Raw genomic sequence first — 24690 nt, forward strand, 5'->3', positions numbered from 1 at the left:
TGTATCAGACTTTATGGATAGTGCATATTAGAACAAAATCATTTTGGAAGGGACTTTTACTTAGGCCTTGGCCACACTGGCGGTGTACAGCGCTGCAACTTGCTGCGCTCAGGGATGTGAAAAAACACCCCCCTGAGCGCAGCGAGTACAGCGCCAGTGTAATCAGAGCCTGCAGCGCTGCAAGCTATTCCCCTCGGAGAGGTGGAGTACATACAGCCCTGCGAGAGCTCTCTCGCAGCGCTGGCGGCAGCGCTGGGAAGTCCCTAGTGTAGCCAAGGCCTTAGATTGTTGTAAGATCTTTGTGGCATGGACTGTCCTTTTGTTCTGTGTTTGTATAGAGCAGTGGTCTCCAAAGTGGAGGGTCCTTGGGGGTGAGCGGCAGGAGGAGCGCTTTTTTTTTTTTTTTTTTTTTTGCTTCTGCGCGGCAAGGGGTGCATGATCAAAAATTTTTTAGTGATAGGGGTGTGCAATCAAAAAAGTTTGGAGACCACTGGTATAGAGCATAGCACCATAGGGGCCTGGTTCATGACTGAGGCTCCTAGTCACTACTGCAATAATAATAATTATTATTTAATATGAGGCCAAATCCTAAAGTCCTTAGTGAGGCAGAACTCTCATTGACTCAAGTAGGGAACTCAGAATTTGGCCCATGATTAGGATTATGCAAATATCAAATACTTTGGGGGTAATGTTATGAATAAAATGAAAGGAATCTTGAAAATAGTGTGTAAAAGCTATCCCTGCCCTTCATGTGTTTGATGATGTGCCCGCTACATTAAACTATTGAGATCACAAAACATGGTTACAATTAGTGTTAACAATTGTGAGTAAGTTCTATGTTTAAGAGGCTGAAGGGTTCCCTTCACTGCAGCAGGGTACAAAGTAGGAGAGGATGGCATGGTCTCAGAGTACTAAATAAAGGTGATAAGCTTGATGACAGATGGAATCATTTTACTGGTTTCATGGATAAAAAGTCATAGAATTATAAAATAGAGATGAAAGAGCTGTTCAGTCATCTAGCATTTAGTACTCCTCCTGTTATTGTTCAGTAGGAGCTTTGCCTTTGACTTCAGTGGAGCATGACCATCCATCTAGCAACGAAGGAGTATTTCCTACTCTTTGTATTGTTTTTGTGGAGTTTAGTCTCCTGAGATGGGGCTTCTACCACATCTCTTGCGAGACTATACCACAGTCCAACTCGCTGAACTGCCTGGACAAGTGCAAGTCCTCCTTCAACATAATGCTTATGAGAAATTAATTACATAAATGTGCTAATTCATTGTTGTAAGCATCAAGGTAGAAATCCATCCTGTTTATCCCTCTCCTCTACCTTTTATATCTGGCTTGTTGTCTTGGATCCTATCTGGTACCTGGTTCTCTGTGGGCATGTTCCTGAAGATGGTCTGGGTCTGTGTGGGCACAAGGGTCATCCCACACTGAGCCATTTGCAAGGCTGGGCCCTCAGATTGTAAACACCTCGCAGCAGGGACTGTATCATTCCTTCTATGTGAACAGTGCCTAATACATTGTTGGTGTTCCTGGAAATCAAATAATAAGTATAGATCAAGTGTGTACTTTTGGGAGATAGAGACTTATGCTATTCAACAATATGCTTTCAAATAAATATTGTTCTTATAAACTAGTGTGGATTTGTGATATTTAGAGAAATGGGGACCCTAACAAGTAAGAGGAATAGTGGATGATGATAAAACAAATGCCTTGCTTATGACTACTTAATTTCCTCCCTGTCCCCAAAGTATATATAAATTGCCAGATTCTGTTCCAGTATGTGTGCACCACATTTGTTGATTTCCATGGGCATTGCACAGGTATGTCTGAGGACAGAACTTAAACCTGTGTGGTGATTGATGCTTTTTTTAGTAGAAGTGGAGTTCTGAAAGCAATTTCTTAAATTATCTATACAGGTACAATAAAAGCACCAAACCAAGTCAAGAAGTAAAATGGTGTGTATTGCATTATTTCTGTGTAAAGAACCCTACTGCTATCAGCTGAGACCTTCCATCTTTAAAGAAAAATCCTGCAAATTGCATTTTTCAACACACCCCATTCGTCATTCATTATCTAGGGCCCTTGTATACTACATTATTGAATAATACAGCATGTTAATGATGCAACACTCATAGGAGCTCTAAATTCATGGATGAAACAGGAGATGTCAGTACACAAAAGTACATCCTTCTTGATAAACGTAAAACATAAAAACATAAAAACTATTGTTAAATCAGCTGCATGTACCTCACCATTTTTCACTGGTGGAATTTTTTTCTTTTTTTCTTCTTTTGTGTACTTTCTATTTTGGCTGCTGGGCTCTGGATTTATTAGACCTTTTGGCAACATTTACAATTGTAGTGTTTCATAATTTTGTCTTGTATATTTGGCGTGATATTTTTCTGCATTAAAGTTGTGATTTTTTAAAATATTATTATAATAGTGAAAATGCTTTTATGAGCCTGTCCACTGAAAAGTGTAAAAGCTGTTAGCTTTAATGAGTCTAACAGATTGTAATATGTTGCATCAAGTATGAGGTCTTCTAGTGATGAGGGAATGGACGCTTAAAGAAATATTTTCATTTATCATTTGTGCAGAAAAACAGAAATTACAGAATGACTATAAATCTTGTACAGGAGTAATGGGCTAATCGTAAATATTACATAATCTGAGGTGTGGGATTTTGAGACATTAACAGGAAGGCAGGCTGTTTGGTCATGAAAGAGCACTTGTTTCACCTTACAAAACATCCCTTGAAAAAATATTGTGACACTTGCAGCATCCTGTGCACTCCTGTGTCCAGTTCTTCATACATATTAAGAAAGTAGGTGGGCAAGATTAGCAACCCAGAGCACAGGCGAAAGCAACAATAGTACTTTTGCAAATTGTATATTTCAATCCCGAAGTAGATTTGGAGTGGTTGAGCCACAAAGATGGAACACTGAAGACAGTCAAGTGGGTCAAAAGGAGGCTTTTCAGGTTGCTGCAGGGGCTAAAATCGCCCTCAGCGTGAGCAGTCCAGAATCTAGGTGCTATGGCTAGTCCAGTTCCCACTTCAACTCACATCTGCCTATCCCTTCCCCTAGCATGCTCCCTATACTAGGACTTGCAAGAGGGCTCTATATGAAGCGGGCCCCGGGGCTCTCCTCCTCAGCAGCTCTCCCCACTCCAGATTTAGTCAGGGATATTTATAGTATAAGTCATGAACAGGTCGTGGGCTATGAATTTTTGTTTATTGCCCATGTCCTGTCCATGACTTTTACTAAAAACACCTGTGACTAAATCATAGCCTTATAGATACTGTAAAAATATACAGTACAGCTTTTCTAAAACTTTATATTTAGATGATAGAATGTAGGTCTCAGTATGTCTTGTTGGTGATTCTGCCTTTTCCTCTCAAGTCAGTGGCTGTATACTCCCTGTGTTTGAAATTCAAGTGCTGGTTGTGAGCAGATTCTGCAGTTCCCACAGGACTGGAAAGTCCTCTGGTGAAAACTGTGACAAAGTGGTACTGTAGAAAAAATGTCAAACTAGTACAGACTGTCAATTTATTCTATCTGGTATAGAAGGCACAGTATAACCAGCTAAAATAAAGATATAGCCAAATAAAATGCTGACAAAACATTCACTATCTTTACTAATCATCCTATAATACGGAATAAATAACACATTTATGAAGTTTGCAGATGATACTGAGCTGGAATTGTAAATACCAGTCAGGATAGAAAAGTTATAATAAAAGGGGGCTGAGGGAGTGATTAGAAACATAGGCAGAACATTTTTTTAAAAGAGAGACTTAACTAGAAAAAATGCAAGATAATACAGGAGAATAATCCAAAACATACACATTTAATGGGAAGAAGAAACCTATGGTGTAGTGATGGTGAAAGAGAGGGTGTGAGAATGGTCGGCAAATTAGACATGAGTTTGCAATAGAGCATGGCATCAAACAAGGCCAGAAAATGCAAATATGGGTTACACACAGAAGACAATGGTCTCCTTGGCTACAGCTCTAGTGTAACCACATTTGGAATATTCTATTCAGGCAGGCATCTTATTATCAGAAAAATATTGACAATTTGGAAGGCATTCAGAGTAGAGCAACAAAACTGGGTAGCAGGCAGGAGGGGCAGATTTATGAGGAAAGATTAAAACAGCTGAACACATATTGATTAGCCAAGTGCAATAAAGACATAATACTCTGTAGCTACACTAAGAAAACAGAGTTCACTAGCAGACCAAAAAGAAGGAATACAACAAGGCCTAATGGGATAAATTAGGAAAGCGAGAAAATGGGAGTTGAATTAATTAAGAAAAATAAATTCCTGACACCGCTCTCTCTTACCCTGTTGCATATAATTTCCCAAGGGAAGTTGTGGAAGCCTCATCACTTGGAATATTTAAAACTATACTGAACAAAAAACTAGTGCTAAAGAAAGAAATCCTGCATGGACAGGGAAATGTACTAGAAGCTTTTTAATACAATTAAATCTACCTCAGCAGTTATACAGCTGCCTAGGCAGGAGAATCTTCTCTGGACAAGTAAGTGTCTGCTTTGTCCCTATTCAGTTCTCCAGCCATCACCTGGATTTGGGGGACATGATCAGCCATCACCTGGCATGCTGAGGGATATGAACAGTGCCAAACCCCAACCTTTCCTGGAGATCAGTACAAGCATTCTAATCACTCTGGGGAGGAGTGGAGTGTGGTTATAGAAACAGGTCTGGAAGGAACCTCAAGATGACTTCGCTGAGGCAGCTTAAGTATATGATGAGTGGGAGCCTCACTTTTTTCATAGTTTTTCACAGAGCACCTCTTCTCTGCTCCTACTCATAGAAATGGAAAAGACCTTATTTTTTCCATCCCACTGCCAGTGGAGGATTGTTTCCTACAGCAATTTACTAGTGCTCCATTGAGTCTAGTTTTAAGTGTCCCAAGTGATGGGGCTTTCACAACCTAATATAATCAAATAAATCAGAGATGGAAAAAATCAGAATGATAGATTTATCATTGTGATACATTATGGTTTTGAATGTTGTCTGGAATGAGCCATCATGAAATAATACCCACTGGGACCATGGTCTTTCCATGGAACTTAGTTTTCTTTCCAGTAATGCTATTTCCATATGTTCAGACGGACAAGGTTGGTGTAAGGACAGCTGAGACGGTGATTACAGGTTGGACAGGTGAAGGGAAGAACAAGGCATATTTTACTGGGGGAGCCATCCGGATGCAAAGGAATGTTGACCATGGTTGGATAACAGTAAGCAGTGAAGAAACTGTCCTAAAAGCCACCTCCCTGACAACTGAAGCACATGCCAAAAAAAAAAAAGAGTCTAGGATGTGCTTCTCTGTACCTTGTGGAAAGAAGATAGTGTTTTTTACATGCAACTTTTTCTCCTCAAGAGGCTAGGATATGACCCAGAATGACGAGGTGTAGTTAGTCATGTCCTGTCACACTCAGAAGTTAAGAAAATAATATGTTATATGTGTTATTAACAAGAAATTTCACTGAGGGTTTCCATGAGGTGTCAAACCACATGGTGAATCACTGGAAAGAATAACCTGTATGTCTTTGGCATTACGTGCCTTCGATTGAATAGGCGCTTTTTTGTTGTTGTTGTTGAATCAGTGATTAACAACTGCCCTGACTGAAATGTGAGCTATGGGATCTGTCAAAATAATCAATGTTACTCAGTACAGAGCCAGTAGTGGAGTATTGCTATTCAAATTTACAAGATCCTGGTAATAGACATCATCAGTCTAACCTGTTCTGTCTCAATAGGTTAAAACTCTCGCATAAGCCAGTATAAATGTCATTTCTGGAAAAGGTATCCTAGCTGTGACAATACGGTTCTGGCGGAACCCAACTGAGAGTGCCAACTCAGGACAAATTGCTCAAACAGGGCAGTTACAGCCCAAGGCTGGGGTTTTTCCACCTCTAAGGCAAACCAAACCAGCCAGACTAAGAGGACTTCGGTCTCACTCCACTGGCTAACCGCAAGTCTCACAAGCAATCTCCTTAGACACTCCAGTTTCCCAGTATCACCACCAGTACCACTCGTTATGGGGACAAATGGTTATGAAAACCAAGACCCCAGTAAAAGAAAAAGGTTCTCCTGATCCCAAAGGACCAAGCCCCAGACCCAGGTCAATATACAAATCAGATCTTACCCACAAATCACGCTGTTGCCAATCCTTTAGAATCTAAAATCTAAAGGTTTATTCATAAAAGGAAAAAGATAGAGATGAGAGTTAGAATTGCTTAAATGGAATCAATTACATACAGTAATGGCAAAGTTCTTGGTTCAGGCTTGCAGCAGCGATAGAATAAACTGCAGGTTCAAATCAAGTCTCTGGAATACATCCCCCGCTGGGATGGGTCCTCAGTCCTTTGTTCAAAGCTTCAGCTTGTAGCAAAGTTCCTCCAGAGGTATGAAGCAGGATTGAAGACAAGATGGAGATGAGGCATCAGCCTTATATAGTCTTTTCCAGGTGTAAGAACACCTCTTTGTCCTTACTGTGGAAAATTACAGCAAAATGGAGTCTGGAGTCACATGGGCAAGTTAAGAACATAAGAACATAAGAAAGGCCGTACTGGGTCAGACCAAAGGTCCATCTAGCCCAGTATCTGTCTACCGACAGTGGCCAATGCCAGGTGCCCCAGGGGGAGTGAACCTAACAGGCAATGATCAAGTGATCTCTCTCCTGCCATCCATCTCCATCCTCTGACGAACAGAGGCTAGGGACACCATTCTTACCCATCCTGGCTAATAGCCATTTATGGACTTAGCCACCATGAATTTATCCAGTCCCCTTTTAAACATTGTTATAGTCCTAGCCTTCACAACCTCCTCAGGTAAGGAGTTCCACAAGTTGACTGTGCGCTGCGTGAAGAAGAACTTCCTTTTATTTGTTTTAAACCTGCTGCATACTTTGCTGAGTTCCTGCATACTTTGCTGAGTCTCAAGGCATATTTGCCTTCTCTCAATGGGTCCATTGTATAGCTGATGGTCCTTAATGGGCCATCAAGCAGGCTAGGCAGAGCTAACACCAGTTTGTCTGGGATGTCACCCAGCAGCATAGCATAAGTTTGAAACACAGACAGTATAGAGTCAATATTCATAACTTCAACTACAAAATTGATACACACATATAGACAGCCTAATCATAACCAGTAAACCATAACCTTGTCTTAGACACCCCATTTGACCCCCTTTATATAAGATTTGGGTGCCACTACAGGACCTCGGTTGCAACAATGATCTATATGGTCCCAGATTATATCAATAACGTCACACTAGCACTTACATTATAGCAGTTAACTGTCTTTTAAAAAGCCATTCTTGTATTAAGTTGTTTTTGATAGTGTTGGAAATTCATAAAGGGTTTGAGAGTAATGCAAAATGCTGAATGGATTAGGTGCTCAAACGGTAATCACATAATGTGACCAGAAGAAGTGAAAATAGCATCTTTTAAATTCAAGTAGATCTTAGCAGCTTCTGTGATGTATTTGGTGTCCAAATGTCTTTAAAGACTTGGCATTAATTAATATCGGTATAAGTAAGTCATATCGAAAACTTTTTGTCTGTTACAGTAGTGCTGAAGTTCTGATCAAAAGTAAACTATAGCATAACGTATTGACAATACGATTATTATCCTGTTGTATTTGTGTTATATGTTGAAAATATAACAATACTAGCATTGTAGTTATTCCATATGATAAGCTTCATTAACCAAACTATCATATCATGAACCTGATCCAAAGCCAATTGAGGTCAATGGAAAGACTCCCATTGATTTCAATGGGCTTTGTAACAGACCCGTATAACTAAATGACTGTGCACATCTTCTTGGACATTTTCCTTTGATACCAGTTCCTTTCAGCTTCAGCACATTTTCATAGCACTACACAACATAACACTATAAAACACAATTATACTGTGAGCATTTGTAAAAGATGTGATTTCCTTTAAACTGTTCTCTATTGCAAGTCCATGGTATTTGTGATCATGCACTGAGAATAACACTGTTTTCTTTGATAGATGTTTTAATTTTCCTGGAAAGCAAATATGCTTCCAAAATATTTGTTTTCAGATTTAATATATGTAAAATATTTCTAAATTATAGAATTCAAATTTTAGCTAAAACACCATCTTGTAGTCAAATATAAGAATATATGTTTGATTGAGCGTTACTTTTTTCATCTCTTTATTCTAGTCTTTGCTAACTTTCTGTCTTAGAATATTTTCAAGAGATCACGGTACAGAAGTAATCTGGAAACGAACTGGTTGAGTTATAGGCAAAAATAAAAGATAGATTAATGCTTAGGAACTAATGCTTCGTTTTACCACAATCAGTGTGAAAATAACAGAAATTTCCACCTGTTCAATTCTTGATGCCCTAACACAGTGGTGTGTAAACTTTTCCAGTCACGCCGCCCTTACCATTAACAGAATCTGTACGTGCCCATGCTCCATTACTGTACAGTCAAGGCTTCCCCAGCAGTGGAGCTTGGGCTAAAACTGGGGTTAGGGGAGGAGCTGGGGTTAGCAGTAGAGCTGGTCTGGGGGCAAAGCTGAACTGGGGGTGGAGTGGGGTTGGTGGTGGAATGGGACTGGGGACATATCTGGCTTAGTGGCAGAGCTGAGCCTGGAGGCGGAGCTGGTCTGGGGGTGAAGCAGGGCTGGAAGTGTGGCGCTCCTTCCCCCTCTCCCCTTCCCTGTGGGAGCTAGCTCAGGCTCTGCTGCGCACCTCACCCCATCCCCCCCGAACATTCCTCTGGTTTGGGGAGCACTGCCCTAACATGTTCTTTGTATTGTGCTTTATGTGCTTACATTGACTGTGTAAACTTCAGCGCATTTCATATAACAAAACTGGAGATGTTAGGTTGCACAACATAAGTGAAATATTATATCTTTAAAGACTTAGGTTTAAATGTATTAGACTGTGTATAAAAACCTCGGTTCATTGTATAGTTCAGTACTTTTCCACCTACAGATTAAGAAGCATATTCTACTTAGAGCTATAGCAGTTTAGAGGCTGCTGAAAGCTCTTAAATGCATATAGTACTTCAGTAAACCAAATTTTTGAGATCTGCAGTGTAAATCAGATTGCAGTATCTTACTTAATGTACACTTATGTTCTATATGGTGCTAATGTTACCTAGGGAGGTGGTGGAATCTCCTTTCTTAGAGGTTTTTAAGGTCAGGCTTGACAAAGCCCTGGGTGGGATGATTTAGTTGGGGATTGGTCCTGCTTTGAGCAGGGGGTTGGACTAGATGACCTCCTGAGGTCCCTTCCAACCCTGATATTTTATGATTCTATGATTCCATGAATGTTCTAACTAATGCACTAACTTCTTTCTAATTAAATTGACACTGCACTCCATTGTATACACTGTTCTTCCCATTGAACATGGTCATCATGTTATCCAAATGGCAAAAGTGACACTCAGAACATTAATGATCCATTCTGAAGTCAGTCCACATATGTATGTTGATACTGTAGTGACCTGAAATATGAATTACACATCTTGGATCAAATGGGAGAGGAGCACTGTGAAAGTAGTTCTTATTCATACAGGCTCACATTGAAGTGAGTAAGACTCCTCACATGAGCAAGGGCTTGCTGGACTGGGTCCCATATTTGTACTGAATGCAGGGTTTTGGCTTAGTGAGCCTATTGTGTGGTAGCTGTGCATTGCGCTGCTGTTTCAAATAGTCAAGATTGAGGCATTGAAACATTACTGTGTGTCATAAGATGGTTCTATTGTTGACATTGTTTTAAAAGAATGCATGAGCAGGTAGATCTTGAAGAAATGCTTATTGTTAGCTGTGGTGTAATTCTTCTTCAATACTGAACATATTATTGTTACCTGTGGTATAATTATTGTTAGCTGTGGTGTTATTCTTCTTTGATGCTGAAATATATCATAGCTTCTTCCTGCCTGAATCTCTCTAAAAATCATTCTAAAGGGTAGCTACTGCCTAGAGGTTATACCCTGATAACTACACAAAATATGGTGCCAAAAACAATAGAGAAGTGATTTCTGATTATTTTTACTTCCCAGGGGTGAGTTTAAGTTTGTTGAGTGTTTTAAATTCAGCTTGGTAGATGAAAGGGTAGTGTCCATAACTTTCACAAAAATATGTATTAATGTTGGCTTTGGAGAAATGTTCCTCTGCCAGTAAATATTAAGCAAATTTAGCTTAAGACATAAGAAGGCATTGAAATGAAAGAGAGAACTGGGGGGGGGGGGGGGAGGAGTGAGGAGGGGAGGAGAATGTGTGCATGGCTGCTAGAAAATACTTATTTCCAGGTCTTTAGCACACCTTTCAGAACGTATCATTTCAAGGGAGCAGGGTGTTCCAGTAGTCAGGGACTAAGGATACATAGATTTTATTCCTGATTGCCATGAATCTTGGGCAAATCACTTAACTTCCAGGTGCTAAGACTCATAGACTTTAAGGCCAGAAGGGACCATCATGATCATCTAGTCTGACGTCCTGCACATTGCAGGCCACAGAACCTCACCAATCCACTCCTGTAATAGACCCATAACTTGGACTGAGTTACTGAAGTCCTGAAATCATGGTTTAAAGGCTTCATGTTACAGAGAATCCACCATTTACACTAGTTTAAACCTGCAAGTGACCCAAGCACCATGCTGCAGAGAAAGGTCAAAAAAACTCCAGGGTCTCTGACAATCTGACCTCAGGAAAATTCCTCCCCAATCCCAAACATGGCAGTCTGTTGGAACCCTGAGCATTTCGGCAAGACCCAACAGCCAGACACCAGGAAAGAATTGTCTTTAGTATCTTAGAGCCCTCCCCATCTAGTGGCCCATCACTGGCCATTGGGGATATTTGCTCCTAGCAGTCGCAAATTGACCATTCTAGACTTCATCATACCATCCCCTCAATAAACTTATGAAGCTCAATCTTGAAGCCAGTTGGGGTTTTTGCCGCCACTGCTCCCCTTGGAAGGCTGTTCCAGATCTTTACTCTTCTGACTGTTAGAAACCTTCAAGCATAAACTTGTTGATCGCTGTTGATATCCATTTGTTCTTGTGTCAGCATTGAGGCTTAACTTAACTCCTCTCCCTTCCTGGTATTTATCCTTCTGATGTATTTATAGAGAGTAATCATATTTCCCCTCAGCCTTTGTTTGGTTAGGCTAAACAAGCCAAGCTCTTTGAGTCTCCTCGCATAAAGTAGGTTTTCCATTCCTCTGATCATCCTAGTAGCCCTTTTATTCACCTGTTCCAGTTTGAATTCATCTTTCTTTAAAATTGAAGACCAGAATTGCATACAGTATTCCATATGAAGTCTCATCAGTGCCTTGTATAATGATACTCACACTTCCTACTAAAAATACCTCGGATCCTAGGATCACATTAGCCTTTTTCATGGCCACGTCACATCGGCGGCTCATAGTCATCCTGCTATCAACCAATACATCCAGGTCTTTCTCATCCTCTGTCACTTCCAGTTGATATGTCTCTAGCTTACAGCAAAAATTCTTATGGTTAGTCTCTATGTGTATGACCTTGCACTTTGCACTATTAAATTTCATCCCATTTATATTACTCCAATTTTCAAAGTCATTCAGATCTTCTTGTATGATATTCTGGTTCTCCTCCATATTGGCAATACCTTCCAACTTTGTGTCTTTCGTAATTTTGTTAGCACACTTCCACTTTTTGTGCCAAGGTCATTAAGAAAAATGTTAAATAAGATTGGTCCCAAGACTGATCCTTGAGGAACACCACTAGTAACCTCCTTCCACCCTGACAGTTCACCTTTCAGTATGACCATTGTAGTCTCACCTTTAACCAGTTCTTTATCCACCGTTTAATTTTTCTCATATTAATCCACATCTTCTCCAGTTTAACTAATAATTTCCCATGTAGAACTGTATCAAATGTCTTACTGAAATCCAGGTAGATTAGATCTACTGCATTTCCTTTGTCTAAAAAATTAGTTATCTTCTCAAAGAAAGAGATCAGCTTGGTCTGGCACTATCTACCTTTTGTAAAACCATGTTGTATTTGATCCCAGTTACTGTTTACATCAATGTTTTTTACTGTTTTCTCTTTCAGAATTTGTTCTAAGACTTTGCATACAATTGAGGTTAAACTAACAGACATGTAGTTTACTGGATCCGTTTTTTTCCCCTTTCTTAAAAACAGATACTATATAAGCAATCCTCCTGTCATAGGGTATGACCCTGAGTTTACAGATTCATAAAAAATCTGTGGTATTGGGGTTACAATTTCATGTTCCAGTTCTTTTAGTATTCTTGGATGGAGATTATTCAGGCCCTGCAATTTAGTCCCCTTAAGATGTTTGAGTTTGACTTCTATCTCGGATGAGGTAATTTCTACTTCCATATCCTCATTTCCATTAGCCGCCCTGCCACTTCCTGACTGCCCCCTGTGGACCCGTGCCCCCATTTAACCCCCCTGTTCCCTGCCCTCTGACCGCCCTGACCCCATCCATCCCGCCCCCGACCACCACCCTGAACTCCCCTGCCCTCTATCCAACCCCCACGCTCCCTTACCGCGCTGCCTGGAGCACCGGTGACTGGCGGTGCTACAGCCGCGCCACCCAGAGCACCAGGAGAGGCAGCTGTGCTGCCCAGCTGGAGCCAGCCATGCCACCACGCAGCACAGAGCACCGGGTCAGGCCGTGGCTCTGCATCTGTGCTGCCCCAGGAGCTTGCAGCCCCACATTGTGCCGGCGGTGGAACGAGCTGACGCCGCAGGGGAGGGGGAACAGCTGGGGAAGGGCCGGGGGCTAGCCCCCTAGGCCAGGAGCTCAGGGGCCGGGCAGGAGGGTCCCGCGGGCCAGATGTGGCCCGCGGGCCGTAGTTTGCCCACCTCTGCTATAGAACATTTTACTATTGGTTTTAATTTCCCTTGCAGGTCCAACTCGGGTTGGCTTTTGGCAGTTCTCTCTTTTTCCCTACACTTTCTGACCTCTAAGAGGTAGCTTTCCTTGCTGATCCATTCCATCTTCCATTCCTTGAATCCTTTCTGCTTTCTCTTAATCACCTGTTTGAGATGATTGCTCATCCAGCTTGGTCTGCAATCCTCACCTTTCAATTTTTTCCCCTTGCTTGGGATGCAGGCTTAAGATAGTTTCTGCAGCTTTGACTTAAGGTAATTCCAATTCTCCTCCACATTCAGATCCTTGAGTTCTTCAGTCCAGTCCATTTCCCTACTAATTCTCTTAATTATTTTAAGTTTGTCCTTTTGAAATCAAGAACCCTAGTTGCAGATCTGTTTTTGTTTATCTGTCCATTTACAGGATTGACACTGTAAACTGTTCAGGACAGGGACCATGTCTTCCTCTGTGGTCTGTGCAGTGTTGCACAGCTGCAGTTGTTGGTGCTAAACAAATACAAACATATACCAGACAAAAACGAGAAAAGCTAACCACGGTTCTGTGTTTTGGAAACTACCTCACTTCTGTTTTTTCTCATACATATTTTTTCTAAGTGACCTGTACTCTAGGTTTATAGGTATTGAAATGTAATGTAAAAATGAGATTAGTCAGCAAAACTGTTACTAAAAAGAATGCATGTAGAGTTAGAACAAGTTAATAAAGAAGCACAGAAAGGGTGCACTGGAGTCCCTAACAGCATTAGGTGGTATTATTATTTATTACTATTAATATTATTTCATTTGTATTATTGTAGCACCTAGATGCCCCAGACGTGGACAAGACCCCATTGCACTAGGCACAGTACTATCACAGAACAAAAAGAGCTCCTGTCCCAAAGAGCTTACAGTCTAAGACCAGAAACAACATATGGATACAGATAGACCAGTGCAGGAGAGTATGAGGAAGCAATGAGATGTTAGTGATCAGCAAGACAGAAGAGGGTCAGATTTTCTGAAGCACTCAACTTTTCCCCCACTGAAGTCAATGTCTTCATTTGGGGTCACAAGTAGTCCAACAATGAGGACTTCTGAAAACCTCACCACAATTACCGTTTATATCATTTTAAGCCTCATTTCTGCTTTGCACACATACGTAACTTTATGCACGGCAGTGGATTCAAAGGGACTACTCACATGCACAATGTTAAGTTTCAACATAAAGTTTGCAGGACTAGATCCCTGAACTATATTTTTAAAATTTATACTTATGTCCAGAGATCTATTGTTTTCTATGCGGAATAGATGTTAAAATATAGAGTATGTCTTTCCAAGACCTCTGCGACTCAGACTTCAGTCTTAAATTAGTTTTAAAATCTGAACGTTGTTGATATGTGCAGCCTTCTCATTCATCATTATGTAGCAATTGCATTAATTAGCTAATATAAGGGTTTGAGTGGTTTGAGCCTCCAGTTACTGGAGGCTGGACTATTGTGGCTTGCAAAACTGACTCAGGAAAATACATATATCTTCATACTTTCCCTTTTTTTCCTCCAGAAGGGAAGCTTGCTATTCTTCTGTTTAATCAATACCTTAGTTTTGGTTTATAATCAGGGCCAGTTCTCATGCTTTCTTGCTCTATAGGGGATGCTTTGTGATATGATAAGGTGCTATAGAAATGTATATTCTTGTTTTCGTAATTTGGGGGTCCAATGTAATGTCCCTGTGTTAAAAGGAAAACATTGCAGGGCTTTGTTATTTATTCAGGTGTTGTTAGCAGTGTTGTTGTTGTAGTCATGTTGGTCCCAGCATATATGAGAGATGAGGTAGGTGAGGTAATATCTTTTATTGGACCAACTTCTGTTGATGAGAGAGACAAGTTTTGGGGAGCTTACGTAGAGTTCACCTGAAGAAGAGCTCTGTGTGAGCTTGAAAGCTTGTCTCTTTCATGAACAGAAGTTGGTCTGAAAAAAGATGTTACCTTACCCACCTTTTCTCTCTTATTTATTCAGCATATTTTTAAATTTTCACTACTTCATTTATTGCTGTTGCCAAAGCTGCATAGCTAGCACTGAGTTCACATTCAGCTGCATCTCTGACAACTATATTGCACAGTTGTGTGATTTTAAATAAGTGAGATTTTACCCAGAATATGAAACGTGTAAATATTTTTGTTCATTTTCAGAAGATCCTGTGTGTAAGTGCTGATGCTGACAACTTCAGTAGAGGACATTAATATTAATACCTGTCCATTTCCTGTACATTACATTCTGGCAAGCAACTGTTTATACAGTGAATTTAATAGAGAAAGAAAAAAGTATCTATCATTCTTCTCCCCTACACACTAGCGCATTACACTATCAACACTGAGCTACTGTTTTTTACTTTCTTCTGATGCAGTATGTTTTGTTAATCTGACAGCTAACAATACTCTTTAAAAAAATACCCTGTCTAGAAATCCTAGCCTTGGTCTCACCTTACCTATCTTCCACGGAAATGTGTCAGTAGCTGTAATGGAGAGATTCACACTCATTGCCAAAAGTGATAAGACTCTATGGGAATTTCCAACTGTACTTAAGCTAAACTTTGTAAATAAACCACCACACCATAGTATGAGCTAATTCTTTCCATCTCCTTTTTTTACTACAAGAACATAAATTTAATAAATGTCTTAAATGACATGACTGCACATTTCTTACGTTAGCATGCTGGGAATAATTAAGTTAGGGTGGTACTGCATTTTCTGAGAATTGAGGGGTACATTTAAATTTGAATTAGATCCTAGTGCACAGCCAATAAACACATTAAAAATCGCCCAGTGTTTAATCATCTGATACTAGGGAACCGCGACCATAATGTATGTTTTAGTGAAATTCAAAGCAGACTCTTTCAGTGTACAGTAAAATGTTGAGAGTGCGTATGTATGGCACGTTGCAGTTTTTAATGCTACTATTAAATTAAGTCACTTTAAGTATTTCCAGTTCCATCGTGTTTAACATTTGTTGTCATGCTCCAGATGGCATCACTTAGGACTTACTATTACTGTTTATTTTCAAAGCTGAAGTCATTTGTTGAAATGTGAATCATGCCAGCGATCAGTTGTTTAATGATTGCCTCATCCAAAGGATGTTTAAAAAGAAAAAGTAAATCTAATGGACAGTATTTAACCTAAATTGAGATGTAGTACATGTGCCAATATATAAAATAGATCCCAGTCATCTTGAGAAATAAATGACTCCTGCTGTTTCTTTGAAGGATGAACTTTTAAAAAAAGGATTTTACAAACTTTTAGTTCCGTTTCCTCAGCCATGGAATTAATCAGTTCTTGGCATTTGTTAGAGAAAACAATGTGAGACTGGAGATGTCTTTAAATGGTCTTTTGAAATTTATTCAGAAAGCTGAATCATGTTATAAACTTATTTTTCAGTATGCCAAAAGGCAGCCTTGTTGTAACATTAATTTCTGGAACCAACATAGTTCTATTTAAATTAAAATCATTTTACACTGTATCACATATCATATTTACCTCATCCATTACTGTAGTGAAAATAAAACATAGAACCCTTTCCTGCTCCTAATGAAATCAACAGGAGTTTTGCAATTGGAGTCTGTGGAGCAGGAATAGGCTGTTAGCATTTTATAAAAGCTAAGTCCCTAATTTTCTAATGGGAACCTGTCTGGACAATTAAGCTACACACTGTTGTACACATATGGCCTTTTACTGAGGAGCTGTGCACCTGTGGCTATGCTCCGCATCTTTGAAAATCAGGCCTTCTGTTCAATATGTACCTGTTATAGTTATTTTTTCCAGGCCTTATGGGTTCCTTGGGTTTGCTGTCATCTTCTGGATGATACAGTACATGAAGACAACCTGAGTATGCTTTGCTACTGTATTAAACTGGTCTGAATTAGCTTTGGTGCATTGTCTTGGGAGGTCATTAACTAACATTGCAAAAGACAATGAGGCATATACAAACTTGGGATTCATGGACCCAGAATGCAACCAGGAGCACACAAGTAAATGTTTCACAACATCATATCAATCATTTGGCTAAAAATTTTCAAACATGACATCCATGTCATAAATTGTCTTTGTTGTGCATCTGTGATCACCTTACGTGCTCTCTGATCACTATGGCCCCTATTCAGTTAGTTTTTAAGGATGTGCCTAACTTTAAGCATGTGAGTAGTTTCATTGAGTTCACTGGGGCTACTCATGTTAAAGTTAGGCACATCTGTATGTATCTCGATGAATCGGAGCCTGTAGTATCTCCCTTGGCATTTACTGTATTCTAGCATTAAAAACCTCTAAGCATCTTCAAACAGCTGCCATTAATGAACATATTTGCCGTGTGTGTATATAAAATAGTTTATCTTTTAAAGCTTGCTTATATATGCTATATGCCCATTTGGGAATGCTGTATTCTGGCTCTGCATTCTGATTGGCAAAGAGTTCCCACTTATTGACTACTTATATTAAAGTGAGACTGTCAAAATAAGTCACATTTTGGCCTGAATGTTTTGTACCTTCCGTAGTTATAAGTACATCTAACATTGCTATAAATTAAATAAGCTAGCAAAAATATATCTTTCTATTTTTCAGAATTTTTACTTTCTGCATGTGACAGCACTTTGTGTGAACTCATCGTCACCATTTCCCCTAGATAGTTGTTCAATCCGTTTCTCTCTTGATGAGAAAACTTTTATAAAAGCCCATTATACAGTATTTTAAAGGAAAATTTAAAAAATAATTTTAGGACACACTGTTTAAAGAATGGTAGATTGTGGAAACTGGATTATTTAAATTATGGTAATTAAAAATAATTAAGTTGACAGTTCTCCTTTAATATGTAAAAAATGTAGTGATGTGTGCCCTGTATTTAGCCAATTCAGAGATCAATTACACAGTAACCATATGGTATTTCAGAATGTAATTGGAAAGGAATACTTGTGGTTAATAGTAATTTTTTTAGTTAAAAAATTATGGTACTGTATATTTAATTTCTATGTAAATCACTAGCAAAAATGAATCACATAATATCATGTCTACTGAAGATGTACCTACTATAGGGAACGCAATGAAACTGAAACCTATTACAGCATCTGTCTGTATTACAAGAAGACAACATAAACAATTATCACCAATAGATTTCCATTGCAAATCTGGTGTTCCTTGTTCTCTCCTCACCAGTTATACTTACTGCATGAATTAAAGCATAATTTTTTTCTGCATGCCATAGCACAGTGAAAATTCACTTTGTCTGTTCCTTACTGTCTCAGCTATCATCTTTCACTGCTAATAGATACTTGGGAAATATGTTAGCCAGAGACTATATTGTCAGAATACTTACAAGGGGAGATAGATTCAATGTTTGTAATGGCTCAGCCATTCCCAGTCCTTATTCAATCCTGAGTTGATTGTATCTAGTTTGCATATCAATTCCAGCTCAGCAGTCTCTCGTTGGAGTCTGTTTTTGAAGTTTTTCTGTTGTAAGATAGATTCACCTGCGGGAGGATATCTCCCCTTGTAAGTATTCTCACACGTCTTATCAAACTGTCTGTACTGAGCTATCTTGATTATCACTTCAAAAGTTTTTTTCTCTTACTTAATTGGCCTCTCAGAGTTGGTAAGACAACTCCCACCTGTTCATGCTGTCTGTATGTGTGTATATATATCTCCTCAATATATGTTCCACTCTATATGCATCCGAAGAAGTGGGCTGTAGCCCACGAAAGCTTATGCTCTAATAAATTTGTTAGTCTCTAAGGTGCCACAAGTACTCCTGTTCTTTTTGCGGATACAGACTAACACGGCTGCTACTCTGAAACCTGTCATCTTGTCATAAGTAACCATTTTATTATAATATATAGAGATTAAAGTGTGTTATAACAACATCATTTGGGATACCTCTTGTGGTGGAAGCATACTGATTTTTCTGAGTACCATAATTGGAACGAAAGAGAAGAGATGGCTAGTTAGAGGATATGGGTATGTAAAATAGACCAATGTGTAATAATCAATGATGTGTATATATATTTATAATATACAGAAAATCATATGAAAACTAAACCTGGCTACTGATTATTGTTACATGTCCTTTCTCAAGTACACTAATGTGCATGTATTACTGTACATAACTTAGTGACATTTTTCTTTTTTCAGGGTCAAGTGCTTTCGTGGGAAAAAGGTCCATGGGGAATATGACATCAAAGTTGAACAGGTAACTAAACTATTTACTCTAGATGTTACAAATATTTATTTATCATTTTCTATATAGTCCCTTGAAAATTCAGAATGTGTAAGTGGGTTAAATAGCATGTGAATTTGCTAGCTCTTCTTTTATGGAATTTCTTAAGCAATGCCAAAAGCTTCGTGAAAATTTTGCTACTGTGAAATTTTGTTGTGAGTTATGAATGTGGCAAAATCAAACGTATTTAATTGGGAGGGGTACTTTTGAGGGGGGATCTTAAGTGCCCACCCCCCATTAACTGTTTTTTCTAATGTGGTGGTGCCATGGCACATTATAGTCCAGTGTCATGATTATGGTCCCTTCACTGTTGTGCCTGATTATCCCAACCCTTGCTATGGCCCTGGGATGCAGCCTCAGGAGACTGCAATAAAAGTTTCAAGTATTCATTTTCATTTTCATGCAGCTCTTACTAGAGTATCCTCATAGCTTTGCATAGTGGTAAAAATATGAAATGATCAGAGGGGTTAGCTACGGACAGCTGATTTCCCAAAGGATGAGTAGGACTGAACGTTGGCTTTTTCTGGTTCACTCTATTGCCTTCTTAATTTTAAAATGTATATGTATCCCAATTGCAGTTTTAGCACTTCTAAAACATGGGATAAAGCCATATATATCTGGAGTGCCTTAGAAGATTTATACAGATTTCACTTGAATTGGATTTCTGAAAAGGGCAATAAACACGTTCTTTGGGTGCTTTCAGTTACTGTTTATAAAAGGGAATGTAGCCATGAATATTTTCCGTATTTTTTTTTTCACTTAAAAGGGATTGTTTTGTCTCTGGAATCTTTGAATAAGGCCCTGAGAGAACAAAACATCATGAGCCAGGTCCTCAGCTAATGTAAATCCAATGTAGCTCCACTGAATTGAATGTAACCACGTTGCTTTATGCCAGCTGAGAATCTGATCCACATTTTTAACTCAGAAGCATGGAAAGTCTTGTGGGGATCGGCAGGAGTGTTGTTGGGGTTAGGGAAAAGGGAAGCGTATTATCTTGACCTAAAATATAGTTCAGACATAGATCCAATCCTGTAGTTCACGTCACACAAGCAGTACCCGTGTGGAGTAGGGTTGCCAACTTTCTGATTGCAGAAAAACAAACACCCTTGCTCCCCTCCACCCCCCACTCACTCCATTCCCCACTCCCTCCTTCACTTGCTCTCCCCCACCCTTGCTCACTTGCTCATTTTCACCGGACTGGGACAGGGGGGTTGGGGTGCGGGAGAGGGTGAGGGCTCTTAATGGGGGTGCGGACTCTGGGGTGGGGCTGGGGATGAGGTTTTGGGGTACATGAGGGGGCTCTGGGCTTGGGGGGGTGAGTCTGTGGGGTTCGAAGTGTGGGGGGGCTCCAGGCTGGGGCAGAGGGTTAGGGGTACGGGGGGTGCAGGCTCTGGGTGGGGCCAGGATGAGGGGTTTGGAGTGCAGGAGGGGGCTCAGGGCTGGGGCAGAGATTGGGGTGCGGGAGGTTGGCAGGGGGTTGGCGGTGCCCGGCCAGTGGGAGCTGCGGAGCCAGCACTCTGGTTGGGGGGTAGTGTGCGGAGCCCCCTGGCTGCCCCTGCACCTAGGAGCTGGAGGGAGGACATGCTGCCGCTTCTGGGAGCCGCGCGGAGTCAGGGCAGGCAGGGAGCCTGTCTTAGCCCTGCTGCGCCACCAACCATACTTTTAATGGCCCAGTCAGCAGTGCTGACGGGCGCCGACAGGGTCCCTTTTCAACTGGGCGTTCCGGTCGAAAACTGGATTCCTGGCAACCCTAGTGTGGAGACACATTGAAGTCATTTGGAGCACCACACGGGCTCAAGGATTTTCTTGGCACAGAGTCTGTTGCAGAATTGGGATCTGCTTTTTGTGGATGGAACAGTGAAAGTTTGAGCAGTTTTTTTATTTTTGTGGACCCTACTAATCCCATGGTAACAGAAGTTTCCGACTGTGCAATTAACCTGAGTCACTGACACTATTTTAATATTTTATAGTTAGTAACTGCCAGCAGTGCATTATCAGCATGTTGGACTTCCTGAAAATCATAATGCAGGTAGAGGGTTCAGACACTGAGCAAACAGCATATGTCCAGCAGAAATGCAGGACTTGGAAAGTGCAGACTTCTCCCTACCTTGGTACTGGAGTACACAAGTTCATGGAGGGCCCAGAGAAAATGTAGTCTAACAAAAAGATAGATGGGGTACAGTCATCCATCCCCACCCTCACCGAGTCCTGAGCAGGGGGAATTCTCAGTGTCACATTTGCTTTAATACTTGCTGCATTTGTTACACACAGTTATACCTAGAAATTGGAGGGCATGTTGCACCTTACGGACAAGCTCCCATGAGATGAGAATCCTGCTCACCGTTGCTCTGAATATCAGAGTACTTTCCTGTACTGTGAAATCTTTTTCCTTCTTTCCAACATAGATGTCAAGAATTTGGCCCACTGTCCATTGGAGCAGTTAGGCCCATTCATTATATACAAAAATAAACCTGCAGCCTTTCTAGCACTTGTCAAATTTTTAATTCAATGGCAAAACACATGATTAGGATACTGTGAGGAGGCAGACCACTGGAATTGGTCTTTTTAACCTGATTAATGAATGGGAAAGATTAGAAGCCAGTATCAAATTAAACATATTCTTAATTAATGTTGCTATAACAGCCTCAGTTCTTAGATGTATATTCATAACTTCTGACATTTCCATTGTACAGTGTGTATGTTATCAATTTCATTTAAAAACTATGTGCTGAGGGCTTCATCCAGCAAGGTCCAGAGCATTCTGGCCCCTCTCCATCAGAGCACTTAAGCGTGTGTTTAGATTCAATGGGCTAGTCACATGCTTAAAGTTAAGCACATGCTTAAGTGCTTTGCTGGATTGGGTCAGATTAGACAGCACTTTGCATGACCAAGCTCTGAGGCTCATAGACAGGGTTTACTCAGGCAAACTTCCATTGACTTCAGTTTTCAGTGAGCCTTCTGGTGCTTTCTATATTGGTATCTGGGACAGCAAAGATGCCTTCATTTATCCAACCAAAAGACTATAACTGGGTGCATTTCAATTATTCTGCTGTGCGGTGTTATAGTAAAGAGCTTTGGGAGTCTATGTAGATGAAAGACTATACATAAATGAAAAACATCCTGTCCTTTTATTTCAAATAACTGAGGGATCACAGTGTCACTTTACTCACGAACAGCATGGAATTGAATTATTGTCCTTGTAAATGTCACATTTCTAGTGTGAGAAAATATCTCTCTAACAGAAATTCTGCATTTGTGAATTTTGACTGTATAGTGCTGTGCGTAGGATACTTGATGTGGAACCTCTTTAGAAGAAAAATAAATGCACATAATACAGAAAAAGTGTGTATATGTAGGGACATTGATACACATGCTGTAAGCAGGTGCTCTGTTTACGTATGGTATTTGCCTCTAATTCACAGTTTGGTAATATGGTTTCTGGAAAACATAGGCTATAAATTTAAGTAGTCTCTCTATTAATTTTCCACTGAAGTGCCACACAGAGCAAAAATAAATATCAAACCTTTGATACAGAGATGAAGAAGGAAATATGCTCATCCTATGTATGAGCCCCAAATAGGCCCTTACTATGGATATATTCATGCTTTAGCCCATTTTTTCTTTTAGTATGTTAGAATTGTGGCAAACTTGTGGTGATGTGTATGTGCCAGACTTTTTTAGGTGAAAAGTATTTGTTTTCAATACTAGTTATGTTTCAGGCACAACATTGGCAATTAAACGCTAATGTTTAAAATAAAGAGAAGGAAGTTAGTTAAAATGTGGGTAAAATAAAAGCAGGTTGACTTATCTGAGTCTTTTTTCATAGGCACAATTTTCAGAGATCAACTTGATAGCCCATGCTGATGGCAGTTATGCTGTAGACATCCAAGCATTCCGTAATGGCACCAAAATTGTCAGGTAAGTTTAAAAAAATAAAACAAAGAAACAAAAGAACACCTGAATAAAGCATAAGAAGGTGTAATCCTTGAAGGAAAGAATTAACTGTAATTCCTTAGTAAAATGCTTGAGTAAGAGGAGATACCTTTCTCCGTAGCTGTACTTGCCCACACATGGTACCCCTGCTACAAGGAATCCTGATTCATGAGAAATGCCTCAAATTCACTGGGGTCAACATCAAGAAAGAAAGCAACCTGGCAGTGTGACGAAATCTAGTTGTGACACGTGTGTGTGAGCAAGTATAACAGTGAGCTGACAAAGGATCTCTTCAGTAAATTATTACCATTTTTATGGGTGTGGTAACTTAATGGAATTGCCAGGATAGTGTAGAACTAGAATTACATAGCATTGAAAGCTTTAATTTGTTTTCAGTTTTCTTTAAACATTCCTTCTTGTCCCCATAGATCACCTATTAGATTTGTTGACACTATACTGCAGTGAATTCCACATGGGGCCCAGTGCAGGATCAGGACCTAAATGAAAACAGATCATCAATTGTAATATGTGCATGCCAGTGTACCTGTATAAATATGTTCTTTCTGTTTTGAAGATGATTGAAACATCACTGATCAGTCACAAGTACATTATACACTAGTATATTATTGTGAATTTTTTCCTGTGGAGTTTAAATAGTGTCATAAAGGAAAAAAGGTTTCCCATACTGAAATCTAGTATAAACTCCCCACTTACCCCTGGAGCAAGCTTTTTCAATTGGAAGCCTTTTGGGGCTGGGGCTGTGTCAAATTGTGTGTCTGAAAATGACTTCCCTAGGCCGTCTGTTCCATTGTCCTCCTGTGCTTACAGTTAGGAAGTTTTTTCTGAGATTGAATCTAAAACTGCTATCCTGTAGTTTGAACCCACTGCTTCTTCTCCTGTCCTCTGTGTGTGGCAAGAGAGAACAATTTTTCTCCATCTTTTTTATAGCAGCCTATAGGAATGCAGAGGTACACTGAAGAGTGTTCTTTAAATGTTCAGCTGACAAGAAGCCTCGTTTAAGTCACTTCTTAGTGTATGGGTCAGATAACAGGATGTGCACCATGTACCTTTTTTTTGCCTAAGTCAACCTCTTAGAAGATAGACACAGGAAGAGCTCCACTTTCAGGGTGAAACAGTGGCCCATTGAAGTCAATGGCAAAAATTCCCATTGACTTCAATGGGGCGAGGACTTCACTTGTAATATATGCAATGAGATTTAATAGCAGTTTTTGATTTCTGAATATTCAGATGAGAAAACTTGTTTCGGTAGTACTTGCTAATGTGATTCAAAGGGAACTTTTAGCACAGCTTTGCAGAGCAAAATGTCACTTTCTGGACAAAATCATACATTTTTATGTATTTTCCCAAGAGAGAAACTTTCCATTTTGTAGGGTTTACCAGGAAGATTTTTTTAAACATGCAAAAGCTGCCTTTCGTTTTCACAAAAAAAAAGGGGGGAAATTCTGGAAAAAATGGAAAAACATTTGTCACAAAACATTGAGATTTTGGGGTTTGGGAGGGTTTGTGCCAGTGGTGAGCATTGTGCACACACCTCTATATGTGTATGTGTATACAGTATGTATATACAGTCATGTGTAGACTTTCTGTCCAGTA

The 24690-nt window shown here is 39.9% G+C and overlaps 1 protein-coding gene across 1 annotated transcript in view; it reads left to right on the forward strand.

Moving 5' to 3' along the window:
- The window catches only part of SYN2 (synapsin II), a 442249-nt gene that overhangs the window by 224134 nt on the left and 193425 nt on the right, over positions 1-24690 (forward strand). The window contains exons 2-3 of the mRNA XM_065408359.1: positions 19059-19116; positions 22970-23061. Of these exons, the coding sequence (XP_065264431.1) occupies positions 19059-19116; positions 22970-23061 (150 nt within the window). The remainder of the gene's footprint in view (positions 1-19058; positions 19117-22969; positions 23062-24690) is intronic.

Source organism: Emys orbicularis, chromosome 7, assembly GCF_028017835.1.
Source record: "Emys orbicularis isolate rEmyOrb1 chromosome 7, rEmyOrb1.hap1, whole genome shotgun sequence".
NCBI lineage: Eukaryota > Metazoa > Chordata > Testudines > Emydidae > Emys > Emys orbicularis.